A 26,205-nucleotide genomic window follows, 5' to 3' on the forward strand; every position below is an offset into this window, starting at 1 on the left:
TTTCTTTTTTTGTTTTTAATAAAATAAACAACGACATTACAGTGTCATTTTCACAGCACAACAGACTGGACTGTAGAACAAGACAAAAAAATGAATATGTTTTCACAGGAAGAAAAAGAACACACAGATATGATTGTTCCCAATGTTTAAACATTCATATAAACAGAACAGTGCACAACATATATCACGTCCTGCGGTCATCCATTATGCTCAGCAAGAAAAAAAATTAAGATTAGTTCAGTGTCTGGGGAAAAGAAAACAGCCCAAACTGAATTCTAGTATGGGGGAGGTACCCCTGAAGTGATCTTATCCGATATCTCAGTATGAAGGTCCACTACCTCCTGACGACAAAATAATACCTGTTATGTAGTAATCCAAGAGACATCAAGCTTTGAAGCCACGAGCACGTTAGCCTGAAGCACTATTAGTACCCTGACAGCCCCCCGCTGCACTTCCAGGCTATTTTGCATGCATCTCGAGAGTTAATTTTTCACCTCTGCCACACTGGATGACTAAAAGATAGTTATTTTTATTATTGTGCTAGCACGTATACAGACAGAATAATGTCATTAATAAAATAGTCTTGAAAGATTCCCTTTAAGGCGATATTAGCAGAATAAAGAGAAGACAATCTTAGGTTCCATGACGAGGCAGTTGCAGACATAACGGCTCTTTGTCGCATCCACAGCGTGGAGTTTTCGGGAACACTTCAGTGGAGACTGATTAGCCGGGTTTATACAGGTGTATGGTCCTGTTCACACTTGCACTATGGGCTGTCAGGGTTTCCTATATGTTTTGTGGCAAGAATAGCGCAGTCTATGGGGTCTCCGGATGCTTTGAAAATAATGGCGACTGGTCATAGTGGTCAGGATTCTGTTTGTAATAGAATCGATAATGCTAGTGTGAACACAGCCTGAGAGACATCACTTAAAGGGGTTGGCCAGTGAGAACAAGTTATCAAATTTACACTAGATAAGTGATCGGCGGGCGTTCAACTGCTGGGCAGAAGTGAGCGCTCAAGCTCGACTACAGCTCCATTCATTCCCTGTGAGGCTGAGGAGAGTGGAACTTGGCCTTTTCCTGCAGCCTCATAGAGAAGGAATGGAGCCACGTGCGATCATCCAATAGAAGTGCCCCATCGGCATTAAAAATGAACTGTTCTGCATTTGGTTTTGGTCCCAGCAATTGGACCCCAATGATCAGTGAGTTATTACCTATCCAGTAAGGCTGTGTGCCCACGTTGCGTTTTTTCTCACTGCGGAATTGCATAGCAGAAAAATCTGCAGCATGTTCATTATTTCTGCGGAATCGCGGTGATTCCGCCGCCATAGGATTGCATTGAAACGCTCACTTTACGCATGAGGCTATGCCCACCATGCGTAAAGTGAGCACTTCATGTGCGGATGGTACCCAGGGTGGAGAAGAGGAGACTCTCCTGCAGGCCCTGGGATCCATATTCATGTAAAAAAAAAATATTAAAATAAAAAATATGGATATACTTACCTTCTGATGGCCCCCTGGAGTCCTCCCGGCGGCTTCCTTTCCCAGGGATGCATTGCGCGAATCACCTGAGATGACGTCACGGTCACGCGACATCACAGAGGTCCTTTGCGCAAAGCATCCCTGGGAACGGAACGTATCAGGAGCGCCGCTGAGGAGATCAGGGACCGTCGGAAGGTGAGAATAACCATATTTTTTAGTTTTTGTAATTATATTCTATCTTTTACTATTGATGCTGCATAGGCAGCATCAATAGTAAAAAGTTGGTCACACTTGTCAAGCACTATGCTTGAAAAGTGTGACCAACCTGTCAATCACTTTTCCAAGCAATGCTTCAAATCGCTTGGAAAAAGCAAGCATTCTGCAAGCTAAAAACGCTTGTGTTTTGCGGGGAAAAACATGCGAATTCCGCATGCGTTTTACCTGCGGCAGGGAGTTGCGGAAATGCTGCAGACATTTCCACAGCATTTCTGCAACGTGGGCACATAGCCTAAATAGGTGATCATTTATTTTCACCAGACAACCCCTTTAATGTCAGCTGCCTGGATACGGGGCCTATATCCATAGTGCAGCCTCCAAATGACAGGAAATAATTTACAGCTCTAATGGATAGGGGAAATAAGACGAGATTCCTAAAAATACAGCTGAGATGTGCAGAAATCCAGAGACATTTCTATAAGAGACATATCACATAGCAAAATGATAAAAAAAATATGGAATTCCACAGAAATTCTGAAAATATTTAGCACTGCAAACCAGGCAAAAAGAGGCTTCAAAAAAAAAAAAAAGAAAAAAAGAAGATGATTGTCAGAATAGCATATGAGCTATGTTTATCACCTTCAAAGGCAAACTGGGACCATTAAAAGTACCATGAAAGAAAGACCTCCAGGAGTTTTACAATGGATAATCCACTCTAGACCGGGGTCACGCTTGCGAGTGCAATGCGAGAAACACCCGCGAGTCTCTTGCCTCAATACCCGGCGCTCAGGACCGGAGTGTGCGGCTCCATGTATTTCTATGCAGCGGAACGCTCGGGTCCGAGTGCCGGCGGCAGTGCCGGGTATTGATGAGAGTTTCTCGAATTGCACTCGCAAGTGTGACCCCGGCCCTAGAGCGGTAATTCGTACACAGGGTGGTCGTCAGATTTCAGGACGATACAATTCTTGTGGCAGACCGGTTACATCAGAGCAAGAATAACACAGAACAACTCCTGATGCAGTTACTCGGGCAGGGAGAACTCTGCACTCCCGGCTACCTGTTCTCCATGTTCTGCATCTGGATACTCAGTGATGTGAAGCTAGCCAGCAACTCCGTCACCTCATCCACCTGGAAAAGAAAGAAAAATTCCTTTATTGTATACCACAACATTAGTGACCAGCCTAATACTGAATACAATAACATTATTTTAAAGGGAATGTGTCAGCAAGTTTTTGCTAAATGATCTCAGGACAGCATGCGGTAGGGTCCAAGACACCAATTTCACCAATGTGTCACTTACTAGGCTGTGTGTTTCATGAGTGTTTTATCAGCAGGAGATCATGACTGCTGGAACTACACTTTCTGCGAGTTCTGGTCCAACTCTGCTCCCAGCGCTGATTGGCAATTTACAAATAGCTACTAGGGGTGTGAGCAGGGATTAGCTTTCTGAGCTCTGCTACATCTAAAAACTCTTGATAATTTACTGGGTGTAGCAGGTTTGATACAAAGCGACACGTCGCTGGAATCAGGGTCTCTGTCTCTACATTATGCTGCTCTCAGTAAGGTAGCAAACCCCTGGTGACAAATTCCCCTCAATACCGCGTGATATAACCATGGCATTTTCACCATACAGTATGACTGGCATTTTTCCAAATCCTACTCACTGCCATGTAATACCTGCTTGCACTGGCACATTTCTGTCAAAGCCAACTGCACACCATGCCCAGCGGCAGAGCCCGTCTGTTTGGCTGTGGGAGTGAAATCACAACTACGACAATGTAGACAACATGAGCCGCTGAGCCCACTGATTGACTGCAATGATCATGTCTGTCGTAATCAAGATGTCAACGCTGCAGCCTAACAACAAAGAAGGCAGCAGTGGCCGAAACGAAGAGCTGGATCTGGGTAAGGTGAGTAAAACCTGATTAACAATAATACAAAAAAAAAACCCTAGAAAATCCCTTTAAAGGCAAATATAAAGTGCAAGTGATCACCTGCTCCTTGGTGCTCGTTCTCTGCAGTCTGGAACAGATGTGGTCTAGCTGTTCTGTCTGCTCCTGCTGACCCAGCCTTTCCAGGTATTCTCGCAACATCTGAATAATCTACAGATAGAATAAAACAAACAAAAAAAGTGTCAATTCAGTACAAATAATTTAATCAAATGTGATCCTGCTGGTGGATTTCATATGACAGGCCTCCTATCTAACCACAGTCAGCACCCGCTGTGCACGGAGAAGGTCAGTGTCTGAGTCGACTCAAGAAACTTGGATCTGACCTGTCGCAAATTAAAGGTTCTGCAGCAGAAAGTTAGGATGTGGGCCCCATATTGGATCCCAAATTGCAAATCTTGCTTTCTGCAGGTGAGTCTGCACGAGATGTTGCTGGCTGATAACGTTCCTACTCATTCATTGCTAAGTGCACTGCACCTTTTCCCTTTTGTTGTCAGGACAATTGACAAAACCAAAAAAACAGGATTTTTGGTTGCTTACCGTAAAATCTGTTTCTCGGAGCCTTCATTGGGGGACACAGGAACCATGGGTGTATGCTGCTGCCACTAGGAGGCTGACACTATGCAAATAAAAAAGTTAGCTCCTCCTCTGCAGTGTACACCCTACCGACAGGAAGTAGGATATTCAGTTAGTGAGAAAGCAGTAGGAGAAGCAACGTGTAAAAGAGAAAGAATAATAATATAATAATAATAAACTTTATCTACATAGCGCCAACAAATTCCACGGCGCTCCATAGATTAACAGTTTCAAACACTCAGAGTGTTCAAAGAACTCAAACGTAAACAGTAAACAGAGCTGTTCAACTTGGGAGGGTGCTGTGTCCCCCAATGAAGGCTCCGAGAAACAGATTTTACGGTAAGCAACCAAAAATCCTGTTTTCTCTATCGCCTTTCATTGGGGGACACAGGAACCATGGGACGTCCCAAAGCAGTCCCTGGGGTGGGAAAAACAGACTTCCATCAGGTCCAAGGACTCACCACTGCTGCCTGCAGGATCCTTCTGCCCAGGCTTGAGTCCGCCGTAGTTCGGCGAAACGTGTGGATGGAAGACCAGGTTGCCGCTTTACAAAGCCGTCGGCAAAAGCCCCGTGACGTACCGCACTGGAAGCGCCGACTGCCCGGGTAGAGTGAGCCTTTATCTCAGGAGGGGGCACTCTTGTTCTTGACCCGGTAAGCTTCCAAAATTGCCGTTCTGATAGAGCGAGCAATAGTCGCCTTGGAAGCCGGCAGGCCTCTACGCACGCTATCAGGGACGGCGAAAAGAGAATCCATCTTTCGGAAAGCGGCTGTGCTAGCTAGGGAGATCCTCACTGCCCTGACGAGGCCCAGCCTGTTCAACGATCACTCCAGAGGATGAGTCGGAGCTGGACAAAAGGAAAGGTATAACGATGTCCTCGTTGAGTTGGAAAGATGAAAACCACCTCGAGAAAGGAAGGAAGGCAGAGGCCTGGGACCACCTTGTCCTGGATTAAAATTAAGAAAGGAGGTCGGCAAGAAAAGGCCGCCAACTCAAAAACGCGGCGGATCGAAGAGATGGACCTGAGAAAAGCCACCTTCCGAGATAGAACTGACAGGGAAAACTCCCTGAGAGGCTATAAGGGGGGAACCCCTAAGCACAACCAACCCAACCTTTAAATCCCATGAATCCACAGAGGCCCTGTACGGAGGGACAGCGTGGACTACTTGGAGGGAGGTCTTAACCTGTGGCTGAGAAGAAAGTCTTCTTAAAGGGAAGAAGAGCGCAGGAACCTGGCCCTATAGGGAACTGAGAGCGAAGCCCGAATCCAGTCCTGCCTGAAGGAAAACCAAATGGAAGGCAGGGAAAAATGACATAGGTGAAAAGTGGTTGGACTCGCATCAACGAAAGTAAGCCTTCCAGGTACGATAGTAGATCCTGGAAGAAGACGAAGGCTTCCCAGCGTGGATTATAGAGTGACTCATCTGGGCCGAAAGGCCGGACGCTCTTAGAACTGTGGGGTCCACAGCCACGCCGTTAAACTGAGCGACCGATAATTCGGGTGGCAGATCGGACCCTGAGACAGCAGATCGGGTCCGCCTGGAAGACACCAGGGGTGTCCGCGAGAAGATTGACGATGTCTGCAAACTGAGACCTCCTGGGCCAATCCGGGACGATCAGAATGACCGGCACCCATCCAGCCTTGATCTTTTTCAACAGCTTGGAAAGCAAGGGAAGGCGTGGGAACCGATAGGGGAGCCCGAACTGCGACCGGGGAATGGCCAGAGTGACAACACCACTGTGAGAGGATCACGGGACCCTGGGCCGACCCGAGGGACCTCCTGTTCAATCGGGACGCCATGAGGTCCACCTCTGGAGTCCCCCATCGAAGAGCAATCCGATAGGAAACCTCCTGAAGCACCATTCCCGTGCCGCGAGGCCCTCGCGGCCGAGGAAGTCGGCGGCCTAAATGTCCACGCCAGGGACATGCACTGCGGAGCTCACCAGGACCGTTGCGCCTCTGTCCAAAGGAGGATCCTGGAATCTCGGCCGAGGCCAGCGAACGCCGAGTCCACCCCTGGTGGTAGACATATGCCACTGCTGTGTCATTGTCTGTCTGGATTCGAATTGGCAGGCTGCTGAGAATCCTTACCCAATGAAGGAAAGACAGAGAGATGATCCGGAACTCGAGGACATTGATCGGCAAAGAGGGCTCCTGCGCCGACCAACAACCCTGAAAGAACAGGAGACAAAGCCCCGCGCCTCCGCCGAGCGGACTGGCATCTGTCGTCACCACCTGCCAGGGAACTGGAAGGAAGGATATGCTGTGAAGGATCTGCTCTGGGATAAGAGAAGTGACCTCGGCCATCAGTCGAGGAACCATTTGACCCGGGAGAAAGCCGGATCGGACGATGCAGGGAGAAGACAGACCTGCCCCCTGTGATAGAATAGCCTGCTGAAGAAGTCTCGAATGAAACGGGCGAAGGGAAAATTGCTTCCGATGTTGCAACCAACCTCCTTAGGGCCTTTAAGGCCCATCGGGAAAAAAAGGGGAGCTGAGAACCCTGGAGCAAGCGAACTTCCTGACAAAGGAGGGATATCCTGTCTTCGGGAAGGAAGACTCTGGTCCGACAAGTGTCGAAGAACATGCCCGGAGATACGAGGCGCTGAACAAGACGGAACTTCTTCCTGTTGACGAGCCACCCGCAACGGTTAGAATGTTGGGAAAGATGGATAGACTTTCGGGAGCCTGAAACCGAAATTCCTGAGCCTCCATGGAAGTGATTACTGAACGAGGGAATATCATCCTGAAGTGTCTCCGACGAAACTTCCTGTTCAGCAAATTGAGATCCGAACTGGAACGAACCTTGTTGTCCTCTGTCAGTACAGAAAGATTCGAAGAGAAGCCTGTGAACCGTTGAACCGTTCCTGTTCTAGGACGGGAACGATTACCCCGGATTTAAGGAGGGAAACAATGGCTGTAAAGAAAACGATCCCAGGACCGTGAAATGAAGATTTTGTATCTAGAGGATACAAGTGCCCTGGCCCATGCGTCCTCTACTGAGGAGACCCAGATGTCCCTGAGGAACAGGAGACGGTTGCCCAGCCTGAGAAACGGGCTGGGGTCTAGTCGTGGGTCATGCCTAGGTGAAACTTCCAGTCCTGGACCTGGAGAATCCACCTTAGGAGTAGCGGGCACGCCAGGAAAGAGTGAGTCGAAGAATACCTTCTCTTAACGTGCCTGTGGCCTCTGCGAAGAGGAATCTAATGCCGCGAAACTACGAAAAAGGTCTAAAAGACCGAAGTAGCCGCCTAAGGGGAAGTAGGCGAGGTCTGGAGAAGGGGACTGGTGCCGCCAGTGGCGTCCTTAATAATTTGGTCCAGCTTGGAACCGAAAGGACGTGAACCTTGAAAAGGCAGGCTCGTAAGGGACTTCTTCGATGACTCTTGAGCCAAACAGTGCGACGGCTGGCAACAACATTACTGGGCGCCTGTGCGGCAGAAGACGCGACGTCCAGGGAACAAATTATTCCCCGGCGCGAGTAATCTGGGAGGCAAGTTCCGCCAGCCGGGCTGATGGAGCTCCAGCTTGAATGCCCCAACGGAGTTGTTTAGCCCCTCGGATACAGACTTCGAAACCCAAGTGGAAGCCAAAGCCGGGCATTGGGATGATGCGGCAGTTTTGAAAGCCGACTTCACGAAGGATTCCATGATCCCATCGATGGAATCTTTCAGAGCCGCCCACCGGACAGCGTAAGGACTGTGGTGGTGGCAAGTCTAGCAGCCGACGGATCCACAGGGGGAGAGGTCGTTCTCTAACGCCTCTCATTCCGGTTGGCAATGAGATCCGGAGGAAAGAGATATGAGACTCCAAGACGCTTGTCTCTTTGAGAACGTCTGGTCGAATTCGCTCTTTCTCTGGACAGAGGCTCCTTGAATTCAGGATGAGGAGCAAATACCTTGGGAGGTAGTTTAGACCGTCTAAACGAAACCGCCTGATCTGCGGGTTTCGTAGAGGAATCTTTGATGCCACAGGTCTGATTGGTCGCTCCAAAGAGGCTTTGAACCATATCCCTCATGTTAGCGATTTGGTTCGAATCCGGCCCCAAATAATCCTCCGAAGGCGCATCAGAGAAAGCCTCGCCTGACTCAGGGGAGGAGGATCGGGAGGACGCCGACCGCAGAGGAGGACCGAGTGGCGAGATGGAGCGAGAAGAGGACTCAGACTGGCATTCCTGTCTGGACCTTTGCAGCTAGCCTTGGAGGGCTCAGACGGAGCTTCCTGTGACCCGGTGGCTACTGCGGGGGTCTGCAGGGGTAACCGATCCAGCACGGACACCAGGGTTTGAGACACCCGTGTTAAATTGGCCACCGATTGAGACAGAGAGGAGGCCCAGCCTGGGATGGGGTATCACTCTCGGGCGGATCGGCCGGGGGATCCTGGGCGGTGGGAACAATCGGGTTGCTGAAGGACTGACATAGCGGAGACCAGAAGGTTAGGGGACAGAAGGGCGGAGGAGAGTGTCAGACTGCAGAGCAGAGCTACTCACGGCAGGTGATGCGCTTCAGTGGTCCTTAAAGGCAGGGGTGCAGGCAGAAGGAGCAGACCTCTGGAACTCTCCTGTCCGGGACCAGCTGTGGGGCTGAGGCGACCGCAAGTGAGGAGGACGCCGGTATTCACGTACTTTCGGGGGGAATAAGGCGTTCCTGGATCGAGAATATGGAGGTGGTGGGCAGGGTTAATTGCCTGGCCAGGAGCACCAAGATGGTGCGGGGGGGGCGGAGCTTGTTGAGACAGACGGGCGGGAAAAAAGCCCGCCCGAGAACTCAGGAAGTGGGCGGAGTCACGGCCGAGAGTAGGCCCCGGGAGAAGCCGGGACCTAAATTAGAAGCTGGTGGGCGCCGGAGAGGGCCACAGGACCGGAAAACGGTGCGGCCGCCGGAGAACGCTGTGCGGCCGCCGGAGAACGCTGTGCGGCCGCCGGAGAACCCTGTGCGGCCGCCGGAGAACCCTGTGCGGCCGCCGGAGAACCCTGTGCGGCCGCCGGAGAACACTGTGCGGCCGCCGGAGAACACTGTACGGCCGCCGGAGAACACTGTACGGCCGCCGGAGAACACTGTGCGGCCGCCGGAGAACACTGTACGGCCGCCGGAGAACACTGTGCGGCCGCCGGAGAAAAACGGCACGGCTGCCTGTAGGGGCTGCGCTGCATGGGACAAAGGTACGGCCGCAGACAAGGCAGTGCCGCTGCCTGTAGAGGTGTGGCCGCCAAGCATGGAGAAGCGGCGCAGCTGCAGCGCAAACCGCCAGGTCAGGGGGAAAGTGCAGCCGCAGAAAAGGCAGCGCGGTTGCCTACAGGGCGCCGCACAGAGCAAAAATGTGCCGCAGTGTGGAAAACTTTCCAATAAAGAGACGTCCAACGATCGCCCAGGGAATCAGGGACCCCCCATGACTGTCTTTGAAGAGAGACCGAAGGTTAGGGGGATTGGTGGGAAGGGAATACTCACCTAAACATCCCACGCCGTCCGTTACTAACCTCGTGAAGATATCAGACGTCCGTGGAGCTGGACGTCCTCGTCTCCTCCAACCGACAGGCTCTGGTGGGCGAGTGGGTGGGGGACGGAGCCAGGACCGGACTTCTAAGCACGCTTGTGTGCTAGGATCTTGGTCCTGGAGAGGGATCTATGAGGATACGGGGTGGCAGTACACGCCGTACTCATAGTCCGCATTGTGGGAGTACAGGTGTGACTGTTCACCCTGTATCCCTCCGGAAAACCTGAAAGAAAACGACGCACATTGAGGTAGATATGGGTCTAATGAAAGACCCGTGTCCACCTCCTACTGACACTAAGCTAAACTGAATATCCTACTTCCTGTCGGTAGGGTGTACACTGCAGAGGAGGAGCTAACTTTTTTATTTGCATAGTGTCAGCCTCCTAGTGGCAGCAGCATACACCCATGGTTCCTGTGTCCCCCAATGAAAGGCGATAGAGAAAAAACTTTTGAAAATATCTGAAACCGATACCCCCATACCCAAGTACTGGAATAATGCAATAAAAGTTATGGAACGTGTGAAAAAGTCTGATCCAAGCTGAGACTGCACAATAATGCACAATGACTGCACAACATGAATACCCCCATACTAATGTCTCCATGCCCAGATTTACCAGATCAAAATCTTTGCAATCCAGAAGCCAGATAACAGCCATCATCAGACTGTGGACCATACAGGAACCGGAGTACTGATGATATACGGCTCTCTGGTGTGCATAGGTTGGTGACTGAATACAATCCATAAGAGTAGATCAATGAAAACTCGGCACTCAGGAGGATAAAGTGAAATAAAACAACAAATAAGGTTTCTGGTTCTGATCATGTAGGTCTCTCTGAGCTCCCGATATCCCAGCAGACCAGAGCGAAAAAACCTCCTCAGACTCCGGAACGATATCAGCTGCGCAGAAGATCAAAAGCAAAAAGAACTTCGGCTGTGGTTCCAGCAGCACGAGGGCAACATGGCGCCAGCACACAGTATTTGGACATACCCAATACTGCCTAACTTCTGGGGGCCAGTTCTAAATTGCATTGACAACATATGGAAATTTAAGTCCCAACCCCCTTATTATATTATTCCGCTATTGGCCAAAAGAGTAGGCCAAAGAAAAGAAGCACCCACCCTCAATTCCCCCTGGTACATATGATAATCCTGTTGGCCATAAGAATGCTGTTGGGATCTTGGCGGAGACCTTAGATCCCAAAATTTCATTTCAAAATTGAAAAACCTACTATACATAGAGAGATTAGAGGCAGAAAAAAAAACTAATTTCTAAATACTTTGGCAAGTGGAAACAATTTACAGGTGCTTCTCACAATATTAGAATATCATCAAAAAGTTAATTTATTTCGTTTCTTCAATAAAAAAAAGTGAAACTCCTATATTAGATAGAGTCATTACAAACAGAGTGATCTATTTCAAGTGTTTATTTCTGTTAATGTTGATGATTATGGCTTTCAGCCAATGAAAACCCAAAAGTCATTATCTCAGTAAATTAGAATAATTAACAAAAAACACCTGCAAAGGCTTCCTAAGCGTCTACAAATGTCCCTTAGTCTGTATCAGTAGCTCCACAATCATGGGGAAGACTGCTGACTTGACAGATGTCCAGAAGACAGTCACTGACACACTCCACTAGGAGAGTAAGCCACAAAAGGTCTGTGAACTGACTGTTCACAAAGTGCTGTATCCAAGCATATTAATGGAAAGTTGAGCGGAAGGAAAAAGTGTAGTAGAAAAAGGTGCACAAGCAACTGGGATAACCTCAGCCTTGAAAGGATTGTTAAGAAAAGGCCATTCAAAAATTTGGGGGAGATTCACAAGGAACGGACTGCTGCTGGAGTCATGGCTTCAAGAGCCACCACACACAGACATATCCAGGACATGGGCTACAAGTGTTGCATTCCTTGTGTAAAGCCACTCATGACCAATAGACAACGCCAGAAGCGTCTTACCTGGGCCAAGGAGAAAAAGAACTGGACTGTTGCTCAGTGGTCCAAGGTGTTGTTTTCAGATGGAACTAAATTTTGCATTTCAGTTGGAACTCAACGTCCCAGAGTCTGGATGAAGAGTGTAGTGGCCACAATCCAAGCTTCTGGAGGTCTACTGTGAAGTTTCCACAATCAGTGATGGTTTGCGGAGCCATGTCATCTGCTGGTGTAGGTCCACTGTGTTGCATCAAGACCTAAGTCAGCGCAGCCGTCTACCAGGAAATTTTATGGCACTTCTCCACACTGCCAAAAGTACCAATACCTGGTTTGCAAACAACAGTGTCACTGTGCTTGATTGGCAGCAAACTCGCCTGACCTTAACCCCATAGAGAATCTATGGAGTGTTTTCAAGAGGAAGATGAGAGACACCAGACCCAAGAATGTAGATCAGCTGAAGGCTGCTATCAAAGCAACCTGGGCTTCCATAACCTCTCAGCAGTACCACAGGCTGATCGCCTCCATGCCACTCCGCATTGATGCAGTAATTGATGCAAAAGGAGCCCAGACCAAGTATTGAGTGCAGTTACTGAACATACACTTCAGTAGGCCAACATTTCAAATTTTAAAATTATTTTTCAAGCTGTTGTTATAAAGTTTTCTAATTTACTGAGATAATGACTTTTGGGTTTTCATTGGCTGTACGCCATAATCATCAACATTAACAGAAATAAACACTTGAAATAGATCACTCTGTGTGTAATAACTATATAATATAGGAGTTTCACTTTTTGTACTGAAGAACTGAAATAAATTAACTTTTTGATGATATTCTAATTTTGTGAGAAGCACCTGTATATACATATATTTGTTATTGCTGTGTTCATAAATATCAGTTCTATCAAAATATAAATTAATCTCATAGGTAAATCACGTAACGCGAAAAAAAAATATTGCTAGAATTACGTTTTTTTTGGGGGGGCCCTAACACTGCAATAAAAGGAAATCAAAACATTGTATCTACCCCCAAAAGGTATGAATAAAAATGTCAGCTGATGGTACATAAAATAAGCCCTCACCTAGCCCCAGATCCTGAAAAATGAATATGTTACGAGTCTCAGAAAATGGCAACAAAAAAAATGTTTTCAACAAATGTCTAAATTTCTTTTCACCACCTAAATAAAAACACAGAAACAACTATACATGCTTGGTATCTGCATACTCGTACTGACTAGGAGAATCATATTCGCCAGGTCAGCTTTACCATATAATAAACATGGTAAATAAAAAAAACGATTGTAAAATTGCACTTTTTTGCAATTTCAACGCTCTTGGGAATTTTTCTCCCTGTTTTTCAGTGCATTACATAATAAAATGAATGGCTTAATTCCAAAGTACAATGCGTCCCGCAAAAAAACAAGGCCTCCTACAGCTATATGGCCAGAAAAATAGGACCTGGCAGCAATAGATGCCATTTTTTGTGTCCCAAGTGATCTTTGAATCAGTCTATATGTAAAAGAAAGTTATAGTTCCCGGGCTCTTACCTGTTTCACCTCAAGCCGCAGCGATTCCAAAGTCTGGGACTTTCCATCTTGCAATATGTTTAGCTTAGACTTCGCTAAATGAAGAGGGGTCCGGCCTGCACGGTCTAAAGCATCTACTCTGGCTCCTTAAGAGAAAAAAAAAAAACATTTTCAAAATTAAATAATAAATATAATGTATATGATTTTTTTTTCCAAAGAATGAATAAGATTCTTACCACCCCGTAAAAGGGTTGTAATTACTGGAACATGACTCGTGCAGGCAGCTAGAAAAATAATAAAATGTACAGCTCATACAATGTAATGTTAACCAATGTAGGAAAAATGGAGAAAACTCTAATAAAACACCTACCCAAGTGTAATGGGGTGTTCCCCAACCCATCTCTCTGATTTGGATCGGCACCGTGGTCCAAGAGCAAATGCACTGAAATAATATGAGAAGAGGAAATATTAGTGTAATACTGAAATAAAAAGGAAAGACGACGGGATGCAACCTTGTGAAGTAGTCAAATAAACCTTCATCGGGCTATAGGGGGTCATCATCTGCCCACCTTAGGAGTGATAGTATATATCACCCCTTATTGATCACTCTTGTGGGATTGCTGGTACAATCATATGTACAGGAACACGAGAAGGAGCTTTCAATGTATCCAGCATTATTAAGGTCCAAGCTTGGATGTATGCTTAGATACATTTTATTATCTTTGAATAAGATATTTGAAGTTACATTCAAGTTTGGATCTTAATAATGAGAGTCAGGAAGTGCTAAACTCCTTTTGTTCCTAATGGTCCATAGACACTGGATTGGTTATGGCTAATGTTAAAGTTCACTACAGATTTTTTTTTTCAAGATGAAACATATGCATCGGCAAGGGTTGTGATGCAGTGACCCATGCTGCAGCTAGGGGTGTTGTGAATTCTGTGGCCAGGCTCCCTCCTGTGGTCGAGAGTGGTACTTCGGCTGGTTCTGTCTATGAGCTTCCTTTGGTGGATGAGAGTGGTACTGCGGCTTCTGAGTTTCCTTCCTCAGGTGATGAGGTTAAGTCGTTAGGTGCTGCTCTATTTAACTCCACCTGGTGCTTTGATCCTGGCCTCCAGTCAATGTTCTAGTATTGGTCTTGCTTCCTCCTGGATCGTTCCTGTGGCCTGTCTATCCTGCATAAGCTAAGTTTTGCTTGTGTTATTTTTGCTTGCTATTTTTTCTGTCCAGCTTGCTTTATTGGTTTTTCTTGCTTGCTGGAAGCTCTGAGACGCAGAGGGAGCACCTCCGTACCGTTAGTCGGTGCGGAGGGTCTTTTTGCGCCCTCTGCGTGGTTGTTTGTAGGTTTTTGTGTTGACCGCAAAGCTATCTTTCCTATCCTCGGTCTATTCAGTAAGTCGGGCCTCACTTTGCTAAATCTATTTCATCTCTGTGTTTGTATTTTCATCTTACTCACAGTCATTATATGTGGGGGGCTGCCTTTTCCTTTGGGGAATTTCTCTGAGGCAAGGTAGGCTTATTTTTCTATCTTCAGGGCTAGTTAGTTTCTCAGGCTGTGCCGAGTTGCATAGGGAGCGTTAGGCGCAATCCACGGCTACCTCTAGTGTGGTGTGATAGGATTAGGGATTGCGGTCAGCAGAGTTCCCACATCTCAGAGCTCGTCCTTTGTTTTTGGTAATTGTCAGGTCACTTTGTGTGCTCTGAACTTCAATGTCCATTGTGGTTCTGAATTACCTGATCATAACATAGGGGGTTCCGTATGTGCGCCTCAGGATACGCATGGAGGCGTATGTGTAATGGTGATAATGAAACAGTGTCCGGCATGATTGTAAATGGCCGGTGTCGCAGAAGGAGTCTGCGCTGTAAGCCTGTAGTATTGTTGTATTTGACCTGTAGTCCCATTAGTATTTGTATAGTTGTAAAGGGAGGCTTGCAGGGTTAGTCGAAGAGCTGGGCGGGTCTGGCTAACCACACACCTCCCATCTATGGGAGCGGTTACAGGTACATAATGTGGCCATGGTGTGGTCACATGGGCTCTGCAGTGGAGAGTGTTTGGACCTGAATAGTCTGTCTTGTAGGTCCTGGAAGCCTATGTGTTGGGAGTGCTAAATCCCTGACTAGCACGTGGGGTGGCTTTGGGACCTGCTGGCCTGTGTGTTGAACGGTGCCAAGTGGGGACGGACGTCCTGAAGAGCGCATAGAGAGGCCATGGATCTGCAGAGCCGGTGATGGCTACTGTGTTGGGGAAGCTACCGTCCTTCAGTGGGTCTGGAACTGACTCATGAGTGCCTGCCAGGCAAGTTGGTGATCCCCATATGGCTGCTTCCCTGGGAACAAGGACTGATGAGGAGTCAGCGGGTGGAGCAGGAGCTCCCGTAAGGTACCTCCACAGACTCTTGGTGCTTATTGTGTTCCATGAACTAATGAACTGTGTGGCATGCGGTCACCCATGGCAACTGGACAAAGTAAGGTCCAGCATGTTTAGTGTCTGTGCGATGAAGCCGTATATGAAGTGATGTAAGGAACTGTTCGTGGTTGCGGTTTATGATACCTGAATAAACCGGATAGACTGTTTTGTGTTAAAACCCGTGCCCGTGTGCATTTATCCCGTTGCCAAGCAAGTATTCCCCAACCCATTTGTGAGCCCTATCTCACATGGTGTATATCAGGGCTGTGGAGTCGGTATAAAATGCACCAACTCCTTAAATATATAATAAATTGGGTTCAGTAGTTCAGTGCAAGATGTTCTGTAAATGTTTTCATAAGAATTTGGGAAAGTTTTGAAATGTCCTATAAATGTCTGTTCTGTTCCTGATCTAAGGATCCCGAGATGAATCTGTGCTGCACATTATGTACATGCTCAGTAGTGACCAGTGCTGTGGGGTCGTAGTGGCGATGAATCTGTGCTGCACTTTATGTACATGATCAGTAGTGACCAGTGCTGTGGGGTCGTAGTGGAGAAGAATCTGTGCTGCACTTTATGTACATGCTCGTAGTGACCAGTGCTGTGGGGTTGTAGTGGAGATGAATCTGTGCTGCACTTTATGTACATGCTCAGTAGTGACCAGTGCTGTGGGGTTGTAGTGGAGATGAATCTGTGCTGCACTTTATGTACATACTCAGTAGTGACCAGTGCTGTGGAGATGGAGTGGGGATAAATCTGTGCTGCACTTTATGCACATGCTCAGTAGTGACCAGTGCTGTGGAGTCGGAGGTTTGGATTACTGAATCCATAGCCCTGGCGTATGCACCATGACCCGCATCGGTACGGGCGTATAACCTTGTATGGAGCCATGCCAAGGCTAATAGACGGGCTCTGCCCGGGTATATGGACATCGTATATCTCACCGCTGTTCCCAGCTCAGTAACTGCAGACTTCTCATTTTAGACCGGACAACCCCTTTAACGTGTGCACATATCCTTATAGCCAAATTAAACACCGTAGAAATGAAAAAATGGACGCAATGCAATGTTTTCCATCTTCTGGTTCCTTTACGGTGAGGCAGTAAGCTGTGCATTTCCTCCACAACTATGTTATCTTTATAAATTATATCTACCCAAGACACAAGGCGTTTAGAGCAAGCAAACAAAAAGTGTTTAGGGGAGGACATTTTTTTCATCTGTGTGCCTTGCTGTGAGCATCTTCCTCTTAGATTCTATACCAGTATTTATACTTCCATACACATAAAGCTATACGCTACACATACGGACACATCCCATACCAATTTTATCATTCCCATTGCAAGACGCAAAGTGCAATGCTGTCCGCCCCTTGTCATCGGCTGCACAAGGATCTGCTCCTTCATCTAGTAGGCGTTGTACTGGAGAAAAAAAAAAAAAAAAAAAACACATCCTTTATGTTGTATCTGATAAAAATTTGTAATAACCTGAGCCATTATTAAAAAAAATATATAAACACTTAAACACTTAAAGGGGTTGTGCCACCACACACGTTGCCATTAAACGCTCCTAAGCAGGTATAAATATTCACAGAAAATGTTTAGAGCGGATAATTCTAATAAATAACACTTTACTACATTACAGCCTGAGAGAAAACCTTTTTATCTCCCTAAAAATGGTGTTTGTGCTCATTATTTGCCCTCCCCAAAACTCTAATTGTAGTGACAGACAGTTGCAAGGTTAGGAACTAGATCACTTCTGTAGGTTTGTTCATAACCCGAATTTGTATATAAAGTTGGAATATGGCTGGCATAAAAACCTCAATAATCAGCTGATCACTGAGTTCTCCAGCCGCCCCGCTGTCCGGTACTTTTCTATCCACCATGATCTGCCGCATCTCTGGCCTCCTCACTACACTGTGTGCAGAATTATTAGGCAAGTTGTATTTTAGAGGATTATTTTTATTATTGATCAACAACTGTGTTCTCAATCAACCCAAAAGACTCAAATATCAAAGCTTAATAGTTTTGGAAGTTGGAGTGGGTTATTTTTAGATTTGGCTATCTTAGGAGGATATCGGTTTGTGCAGGTAACTATTACTGTGCAGAATTATTAGGCAACTTAAAGGGAACCTGTCACCCCCAAAATGGAGGGTAAGCTAAGCCCATCGGCATCAGGGGCTTATCTACAGCATTCTGGAATGCTGTAGATAAACCCCCAATGTATCCTAAACGATGAGAAAAAGAGGTTAGATTATACTCACCCCAGGGGCGGTCCAGATCGCAGTGCGCAGGCCTCTCTGACCTTTCCCGGAGCCTGCGCACTGCAGTACTTTGCTCTTCCCTCAACAGGGCAAACAAAGTATGCCGGAGCCGCAGCGTGAAGACAAGAAGAGGACGTCATCTGATGAAGATGGGAGGCGCCGGACCGGACCACCCCTGGGTGAGTATAATCTAACCTCTTTTTCGCATTGTTTAGGATACATTGGGGGCTTATCTACAGCATTACAGAATGCTATAGATAAGTCCCTGATGCCGGTGGGCTTAGCTCACCTTACATTTTGGGGGTGACAGGTTCCCTTTAATAAAAACCAAACATATTCCCATCTCACTTTATTTTCACCAGGTAAACCAATATCACTGCACAAAATGTATAAATAAACATTTCTGGCATGCAAAAACAAAACCCCAAAAACTAAGTGAAAATATAGCCCCCTTTCTTTATGACGACACTCAGCAGCCTCCATCCATAGATTCTGTCAGTTGCTTGATCTGTTTACGATCAACATTGCGTGCAGCAGCCACCACAGCCTCCAGACACTGTTCCGAGAGGTGGACTGTTTTCCCTCCCTGTAGATCTCACATTTTATGAGGGACCACAGGTTCTCTATGGGGTTCTGATCAGGTGAACAAGGGGGCCATGTCATTATTTTTTCTTCTTTGATACCTTTACTGGCCAGCCACGCTGTGGAGTAGTTGGAGGCATGTGATGGAGCATTGTCCTGCATGAAAATCATGTTTTTCTTGAGTGATACCGACTTCTTCCTGTACCACTGCTTGAAGAAGTTGTCTTCCAGAAACTGGCAGTAGGTCTGGGAGTTGAGCTTCTCTCTATCCTCAACCCGAAAAGGTCCCACAAGTTCATCTTTGATGATAGCAGCCCATACCAGTACCCCACCTCCACCTTGCTGGCGTCTGAGTCGGACTGGAGCTCTCTGCCCTTTACTGATCCAGCCCCTGGCTCATCCATCCGGCCCATCAAGAGTCACTCTCATTTCATCAGTCCATAAAACCTTTGATAAGTCAGTCTTAAGATATTTATTGGCCCAGTCTTGACGTTTTAGCTTATGTTTCTTGTTCAAAGGTGGTCGTTTTTCAGCCTTCCTTACCTTTGCCATGTCCCTGAGTACTGCACACCTTGTGCTTTTTGTTACTCCAGTAACGTGGCAGCTCTGAAATATGGCACAACTGGTGGCAAATGGCATCTTTGCAGCTTCACGGTTGATTTTCCTCAATTCATGGGCAGTTATTTTGTGCCTTTTTTGCCCAACACGCTTCTTGCGACCCTGTTGGCTATTTGCCATGAAACGCTTGATTGTTTGGTGATCACGCTTCAAAAGTTTGGCAATTTCAAGACTGCTGCCTCCCTCTGCAAGACATCTCACAATTTTGGACTTTTCAGAGCCCGTCAAATCTCTCTTCTGACCCATTTTGCCAAAGGAAAGGAAGTTGCCTAATAATTAGGCACACCTTAGGCCGGTTTCACACATCAGTGGCTCCGGTACGTGAGGTGACAGTTTCCTCACGTACCGGAGCCACTGACACACGTAGACACATTCAAATCAATGCATCTGTGCAGATGTCATTGATTTTTTGCGGACCGTGTCTCCGTGTGCCAAACACGGAGACATGTCAGTGTTCGTGGGAGCGCACGGATTACATGGACCCATTAAAGTCAATGGGTCCGTGTAAAACACGTACCGCACACAGACGTTGTCCGTGTGCCGTGCAGGAGACAGCGCTACAGTAAGCGCTGTCCCCCCCACTGGTGCTGAAGCCGCCATTCATATCTTCTCTGCAGCAGCGTTTGCTGTAAAGAAGATATAAATAATCCTTTTTTTTTTTTTGTTTCTCGTGTTTAAAATAAAGGTCCATGTCCCATGCCCTCCTCCCACCCCGTGCGCCCGCTGTTCTTAAAATACTCACCCGGCTCCCTCGCTGGCTGGCGCTGCTTCCTGTCCTGGCCGCACCTTCTACTGTATGAACGGTCACGTGGGGTCGCTCATTTACAGTGATGAATATGCGGCTCCACCCATATGGGAGGTGGAGCCGCATATTCATGACTGTAATCGGCGGCCCCACGTGACCGCTCATACAGTAGAAGGTGAAACTTTAGCGCTGTCTCCTGCACAGTGCGTGTGGTACCCAGTGGGCACACGGGCGGCACACGTGTGCCACACTGATGTGCCACAGAAACGCACGGGCACACGGACATGGATAATTCCGGTACCGATTTTTCCAGTACCGGAATTATCTGGACGTGTGGGACTGCCCTTATATAGGGTTTTAATGTCATTAGACAACACCTCCTCATTACAGAGATGCACATCACCTGATTTACTTAATTGGTAGTTGGCTCTCCAGCCTGAACAGCTTGGAGTAGGACAACATGTATAAAAAGCATCATGTGATCAAAATACAACTTGCCTAATACTTCTGCACACAGTGTATAGGCAAGGACGTACAGCCACAGCCTGGCTCGGAGGTCACTGAGTGTTGTAAGGACATGAATGCATGACGCGCGCCATGACCTTATGTTGTGCAGTGATCTCTGAGGTCTGGAGATGGACAGAAGTCCTGACCTCTAGTAAAGAGGCCAGAGATGTGATGCTTGACTGCAGAAAGAAGAGGACTGGACAGTGGGCATGGGAGGTGGCCTAGGGACAGCAAGCAATTAGGCAATATCTTTATTAATCCTTTCATAACTATAAGTTGTGCGTACGTTGAATGTTCGTAACTTGAGGACTGCCTACATATGTACCAGAAAAATATATATACTTATATAAACCTATACAAGTTTGACCAAATTTTTCTGGTAAATGATATATATATTTATTTACATATTGAAACTTGCCAACATTCCTGCAAGTTTAGAAAAGTTCCTGGGTAAAGGAGAAACCTCTTACCATAGTTGGCAAAATATCTTGGTAAAGGCCTTTTTAAGGGTGAATATCATGGTTGTGATTTTGTAGTAGAAAGTACTGCAACATCTCAGTTGCAGAAACTTTTGCGACAAAATCTGCTGCTGGCTGTATATGAAAGAGTTTTGATGTTTTTGTTTGTTTGTTTTTTTTAATCAAAAACCACAACACCAATTGAATAAAATGCCAGCAAAGTAAATGAGATTTTTGAAGTCTCATTTATACTTGTTTGTACATTGACCTGTGATGCAGATTTTAAGACATATGGTGCATCAGTGCTGTATGTGACATTTCTGGTGCCGGTGTATGAGGCAGGCTAAGGAGCGGTGTTAATCAGCCATCATGTGTCTAACTATAGTGATCCTCAATGGCACTGTAAATCTCTGACAGCGGCATTTAATGCACATGGTTCATCAACAAGATCACGGTTTGGTGATGAGTTGCAAAAGTGGGTGTGCTGAAAACCGCCATGCTTGTCATGATGTAAAAAAAAAAAAGGTTTAAAATACATACAAAAATTTGATTCAACTCCCTTTTCCATCACTCATTTTTTTTGTTTTTTACAAATATACACGTGGCATCACTGCATCAATACAGGACCCTCTAATGGGTGTCACTCTGGAGCATGGCGGGGCTCTCTGATGGGTGTCACTCTGGAGCATGGCCGGGCTTTCTGATGGGTGTCACTCTGGAGCATGGCTGGGCTCTCTGATGGGTGTCACTCTGAAGCAGGGCGGAGCTCTCTGATGGGTGTCACTCTGGAGCATGGCCGGGCTCTCTCATGGGTGTCACTCTGGAGCATGGCCGGGCTCTCTCATGGGTGTCACTCTGGAGCAGGGCCGGGCTCTCTCATGGGTGTCACTCTGGAGCAGGGCCGGGCTCTCTCATGGGTGTCACTCTGGAGCAGGGCCGGGCTCTCTCATGGGTGTCACTCTGGAGCAGGGCCGGGCTCTCTCATGGGTGTCACTCTGGAGCAGGGCCGGGCTCTCTTATGGGTGTCACTCTGGAGCAGGGCCGGGCTCTCTCATGGGTGTCACTCTGGAGCAGGGCCGGGCTCTCTCATGGGTGTCACTCTGGAGCAGGGCCGGGCTCTCTCATGGGTGTCACTCTGGAGCAGAGCGGGGCTCTCTGATGGGTGTCACTCTGGAGCATGGCCGGGCTCTCTGATGGGTGTCACTCTGGAGCAGGGCCGGGCTCTCTGATGGGTGTCACTCTGGAGCAGGGCGGAGCTCTCTGATGGGTGTCACTCTGGAGCATGGCCGGGCTCTCTCATGGGTGTCACTCTGGAGCATGGCCGGGCTCTCTCATGGGTGTCACTCTGGAGCAGGGCCGGGCTCTCTCATGGGTGTCACTCTGGAGCATGGCCGGGCTCTCTGATGGGTGTCACTCTGGAGCATGGCGGGGCTCTCTCATGGGTGTCACTCTGGAGCATGGCGGGGCTCTCTGATGGGTGTCACTCTGGAGCAGGGCGGGGCTCTCTGATGGGTGTCACTCTGGAGCAGGGCGGGTCTCTCTGATGGGTGTCACTCTGGAGCATGGCCGGGCTCTCTGATGGGTGTCACTCTGGAGCAGGGCGGGGCTCTCTGATGGGTGTCACTCTGGAGCAGGGCGGGGCTCTCTGATGGGTGTCACTCTGGAGCAGGGCGGGGCTCTCTGATGGGTGTCACTCTGGAGCAGGGCGGGGCTCTCTGATGGGTGTCACTCTGGAGCAGGGCGGGGCTCTCTGATGGGTGTCACTCTGGAGCAGGGCGGGGCTCTCTGATGGGTGTCACTCTGGAGCAGGGCGGGGCTCTCTGATGGGTGTCACTCTGGAGCAGGGCGGGGCTCTCTGATGGGTGTCACTCTGGAGCAGGGCGGGGCTCTCTGATGGGTGTCACTCTGGAGCAGGGCGGGGCTCTCTGATGGGTGTCACTCTGGAGCAGGGCGGGGCTCTCTGATGGGTGTCACTCTGGAGCAGGGCCGGGCTCTCTGATGGGTGTCACTCTGGAGCAGGGCCGGGCTCTCTGATGGGTGTCACTCTGGAGCAGGGCGGGGCTCTCTGATGGGTGTCACTCTGGAGCAGGGCGGGGCTCTCTGATGGGTGTCACTCTGGAGCAGGGCGGGGCTCTCTGATGGGTGTCACTCTGGAGCAGGGCCGGGCTCTCTGATGGGTGTCACTCTGGAGCAGGGCCGGGCTCTCTGATGGGTGTCACTCTGGAGCAGGGCCGGGCTCTCTGATGGGTGTCACTCTGGAGCATGGCGGGGCTGTCATGGGTATCTGATGGGTGTCACTCTGGAGCATGGCCGGGCTCTCTGATGGGTATCTGATGGGTGTCACTCTGGAGCCCTGCTTGTGTTCAGTCATTCTACTCTGCAGCTGCACTGGTTCCTCCCGGTGGTAAATAAGCCTGGAGCACAGGAAGGAGTCAGAGGAATAGAAGCCCATAATACACAGACTAATGATGGAGGCAGCGGACGGTGCGCCGGAATGATGCAGGTATACAGTATATACATGGGTGAAGTAACGGTGCGCCGGGATGATGCAGGTATACAGTATATACATGGGTGAAGTAACGGTGCGCCGGAATGATGCAGGTATACAGTATACACATGGGTGAAGTAACGGTGCGCCGGAATGATGCAGGTATACAGTATACACACGGGTGAAGTAACGGTGCGCCGGGATGATGCCGGTATACAGTATATACACGGGTGAAGTAACGGTGCGCCGGGATGATGCAGGTATACAGTATATACATGGGTGAAGTAACGGTGCGCCGGGATGATGCAGGTATACAGTATATACATGGGTGAGGTAACGGTGCGCCGGGATGATGCCGGTATACAGTATATACATGGGTGAAGTAACGGTGCGCCGGGATGATGCAGGTATACAGTATATACATGGGTGAAGTAACGGTGCGCCGGGATGATGCAGGTATACAGTATATACATGGGTGAAGTAACGGTGCGCCGGGATGATGCAGGTATACAGTATATACATGGGTGAAGTAACGGTGCGCCGGGATGATGCAGGTATACAGTATATACATGGGTGAAGTAACGGTGCGCCGGGATGATGCAGGTATACAGTATATACATGGGTGAAGTAACGGTGCGCCGGGATGATGCAGGTATACAGTATATACATGGGTGAAGTAACGGTGCGCCGGGATGATGCAGGTATACAGTATATACATGGGTGAAGTAACGGTGCGCCGGGATGATGCAGGTATACAGTATATACATGGGTGAAGTAACGGTGCGCCGGGATGATGCAGGTATACAGTATATACATGGGTGAAGTAACGGTGCGCCGGGATGATGCAGGTATACAGTATATACATGGGTGAAGTAACGGTGCGCCGGGATGATGCAGGTATACAGTATATACATGGGTGAGGTAACGGTGCGCCGGGATGATGCAGGTATACAGTATATACATGGGTGAAGTAACGGTGCGCCGGGATGATGCCGGTATACAGTATATACATGGGTGAGGTAACGGTGCGCCGGGATGATGCCGGTATACAGTATATACATGGGTGAAGTAACGGTGCGCCGGGATGATGCCGGTATACAGTATATACATGGGTGAGGTAACGGTGCGCCGGGATGATGCCGGTATACAGTATATACATGGGTGAGGTAACGGTGCGCCGGGATGATGCCGGTATACAGTATATACATGGGTGAGGTAACGGTGCGCCGGGATGATGCCGGTATACAGTATATACATGGGTGAAGTAACGGTGCGCCGGGATGATGCCGGTATACAGTATATACATGGGTGAGGTAACGGTGCGCCGGGATGATGCCGGTATACAGTATATACATGGGTGAGGTAACGGTGCGCCGGGATGATGCCGGTATACAGTATATACATGGGTGAAGTAACGGTGCGCTGGGATGATGCCGGTATACAGTATATACATGGGTGAAGTAACGGTGCGCTGGGATGATGCCGGTATACAGTATATACATGGGTGAAGTAACGGTGCGCCGGGATGATGCCGGTATACAGTATATACATGGGTGAGGTAACGGTGCGCCGGGATGATGCCGGTATACAGTATATACATGGGTGAGGTACCTGTGTCCAGATCATTCCCATTGGCCGCTTCCCGTAACTTGCGCAGAGCTGTCAGGAGAGAATGATATCCTGGTTATATACCTGTTGGCGGGAGTGTAACATTACAGAGGAGCTGTCGGCCACACGGGCTCTGCTGACAGTACACCGGCCCCGGACCTCCGGCCTGCCGCTCCAGTGCAGGGAGGGTGACAGCCGCTTACCGTAGCTCTCCCTGGCCAGCGGGCACAGCCTGTACCGATGCTGCCGGAGGGACCTGACGCGGCCTCCGGGACTCCTCCGGGGCTTCTCGGGCTCTTCCCACAGCGCCCTCAGCAGCTCGGGCACTCCCGCCGCCAGCTCTCCGCCGGGGACAGAGGACTTCCCCTGCTCTTCATGCTCCATTCCTCCACAAGATCCAGCCAGTCAGTCCACTAGGCCGCAATCACCATGACAACCAGCGACCCCGGCCAATCAGCACCGAGGAAAGGCCACGCCCACCATTCTACGCACAGGAAAACCCTTCGTAGAAACAACTAATAGGAAAACGTGACGTCAGTCTCATTTGCATACTGTGTGACAGCTGAGCCTCTGCTCTTACACCGCCCATCCGCTGGGGGCAGCCTTCCCGATGACCCAGCTGCTGTAGTCATGTACATTCCCGGATGTCCCTAATCCTTTTTATAGACTTATTATTAAAGGGAGTTGTCTCAATTCTGAAAGGGATCAAATTGAAAAATCCTTGTTAAAAAAAGAAGGAACTCTTATTAAAAATCCTCTCCAGTCTCGGTAAAGTAGGGATTTCTTAATTGTATAGTTTACTGCTAGTTGCCTAGGTTACCGGCTACCTCTGCAGTCAATCTGAAGAGGTCGGTTTCCTAGGAGCTGCACAACCAGGCAGACTGGAAGAGCAACGTGTTTGTAATGGAAATCCCGCGTTGCGGATTGGTTGCGCCAGCTGCCCGTGACCAATCAGCGACAGGCGCAGTCCTGTCATAGTTCACTCACGTTTACAAGTTCTGTCAGTCACAGTGCCACGTAGTTCAGTCACGCTGTAACGGGGTCTACTGTGCTGTAGTACCTCTTTCAGCACCCCCCGTGTTTCAGGAGGTCCATTCTGCTTTTGCTGGATTCTGAATGAAGGACGCTGGCTGGAATTCCTTGATTCCGTGAGAGCATATAAAAGCTGACTGCTACTCCACGTATTTCCAGTCTCAAAGAACACACTTTATTCACAGCACACAGAATATATAACACAGATACACAGGGCAGGCCAATAGAAAAAGCAGGCCAGACATACATTACAATAGCCGCAGGGGGCCGGAGCCTGCTGATATTTACTGTGGGAATTACAAAGGTGGGAAGGTCAGAAGGAGAATATCTTGTCCCCTCT

General features: G+C 48.5%; 1 protein-coding gene across 2 annotated transcripts; it reads right to left on the reverse strand.

Annotated features, from left to right (window-relative positions):
* Window positions 1–25,272, reverse strand: ANKRD54 (ankyrin repeat domain 54). 2 transcript variants are annotated; one of them, XM_069736948.1, is made up of 8 exons: window positions 25,037–25,272; window positions 24,837–24,884; window positions 16,887–16,985; window positions 13,537–13,608; window positions 13,403–13,450; window positions 13,188–13,312; window positions 3,693–3,800; window positions 1–2,826 (listed from the first exon to the last, which is right to left on the reverse strand). In XM_069736948.1, exons 1-8 carry the CDS (start codon window positions 25,215–25,217, stop codon window positions 2,752–2,754), a joined length of 756 nt encoding a protein of 251 aa, XP_069593049.1. In that variant the 5' UTR covers window positions 25,218–25,272; the 3' UTR covers window positions 1–2,751. The 2 variants fall into 2 exon arrangements, with proteins under 2 accessions (XP_069593049.1, XP_069593050.1); XM_069736949.1 differs by lacking the exon at window positions 24,837–24,884 and having other exon boundaries at window positions 2,608–2,826.
* Between the last annotated feature and the right edge of the window lie 933 nt (window positions 25,273–26,205).

Source organism: Ranitomeya imitator, chromosome 8, assembly GCF_032444005.1.
Source record: "Ranitomeya imitator isolate aRanImi1 chromosome 8, aRanImi1.pri, whole genome shotgun sequence".
Taxonomy (NCBI): Eukaryota; Metazoa; Chordata; class Amphibia; order Anura; family Dendrobatidae; genus Ranitomeya; species Ranitomeya imitator.

Bases quoted from the DNA above. Each gene is read 5' to 3' on its own strand.
- ANKRD54 (XM_069736948.1), bottom strand. From the start codon at position 25,217: ATGGAGCATGAAGAGCAGGGGAAGTCCTCTGTCCCCGGCGGAGAGCTG. The intron at 13,609-16,886 runs GTATGGGATGTG...ATATTATTTCAG, and splicing joins CAATGGGAATGATAAAATTG to TGCATTTGCTCTTGGACCAC. The intron at 2,827-3,692 runs GTGATCACTTGC...TTTCTTTTCCAG, and splicing joins GAACGAGCACCAAGGAGCAG to GTGGATGAGGTGACGGAGTT.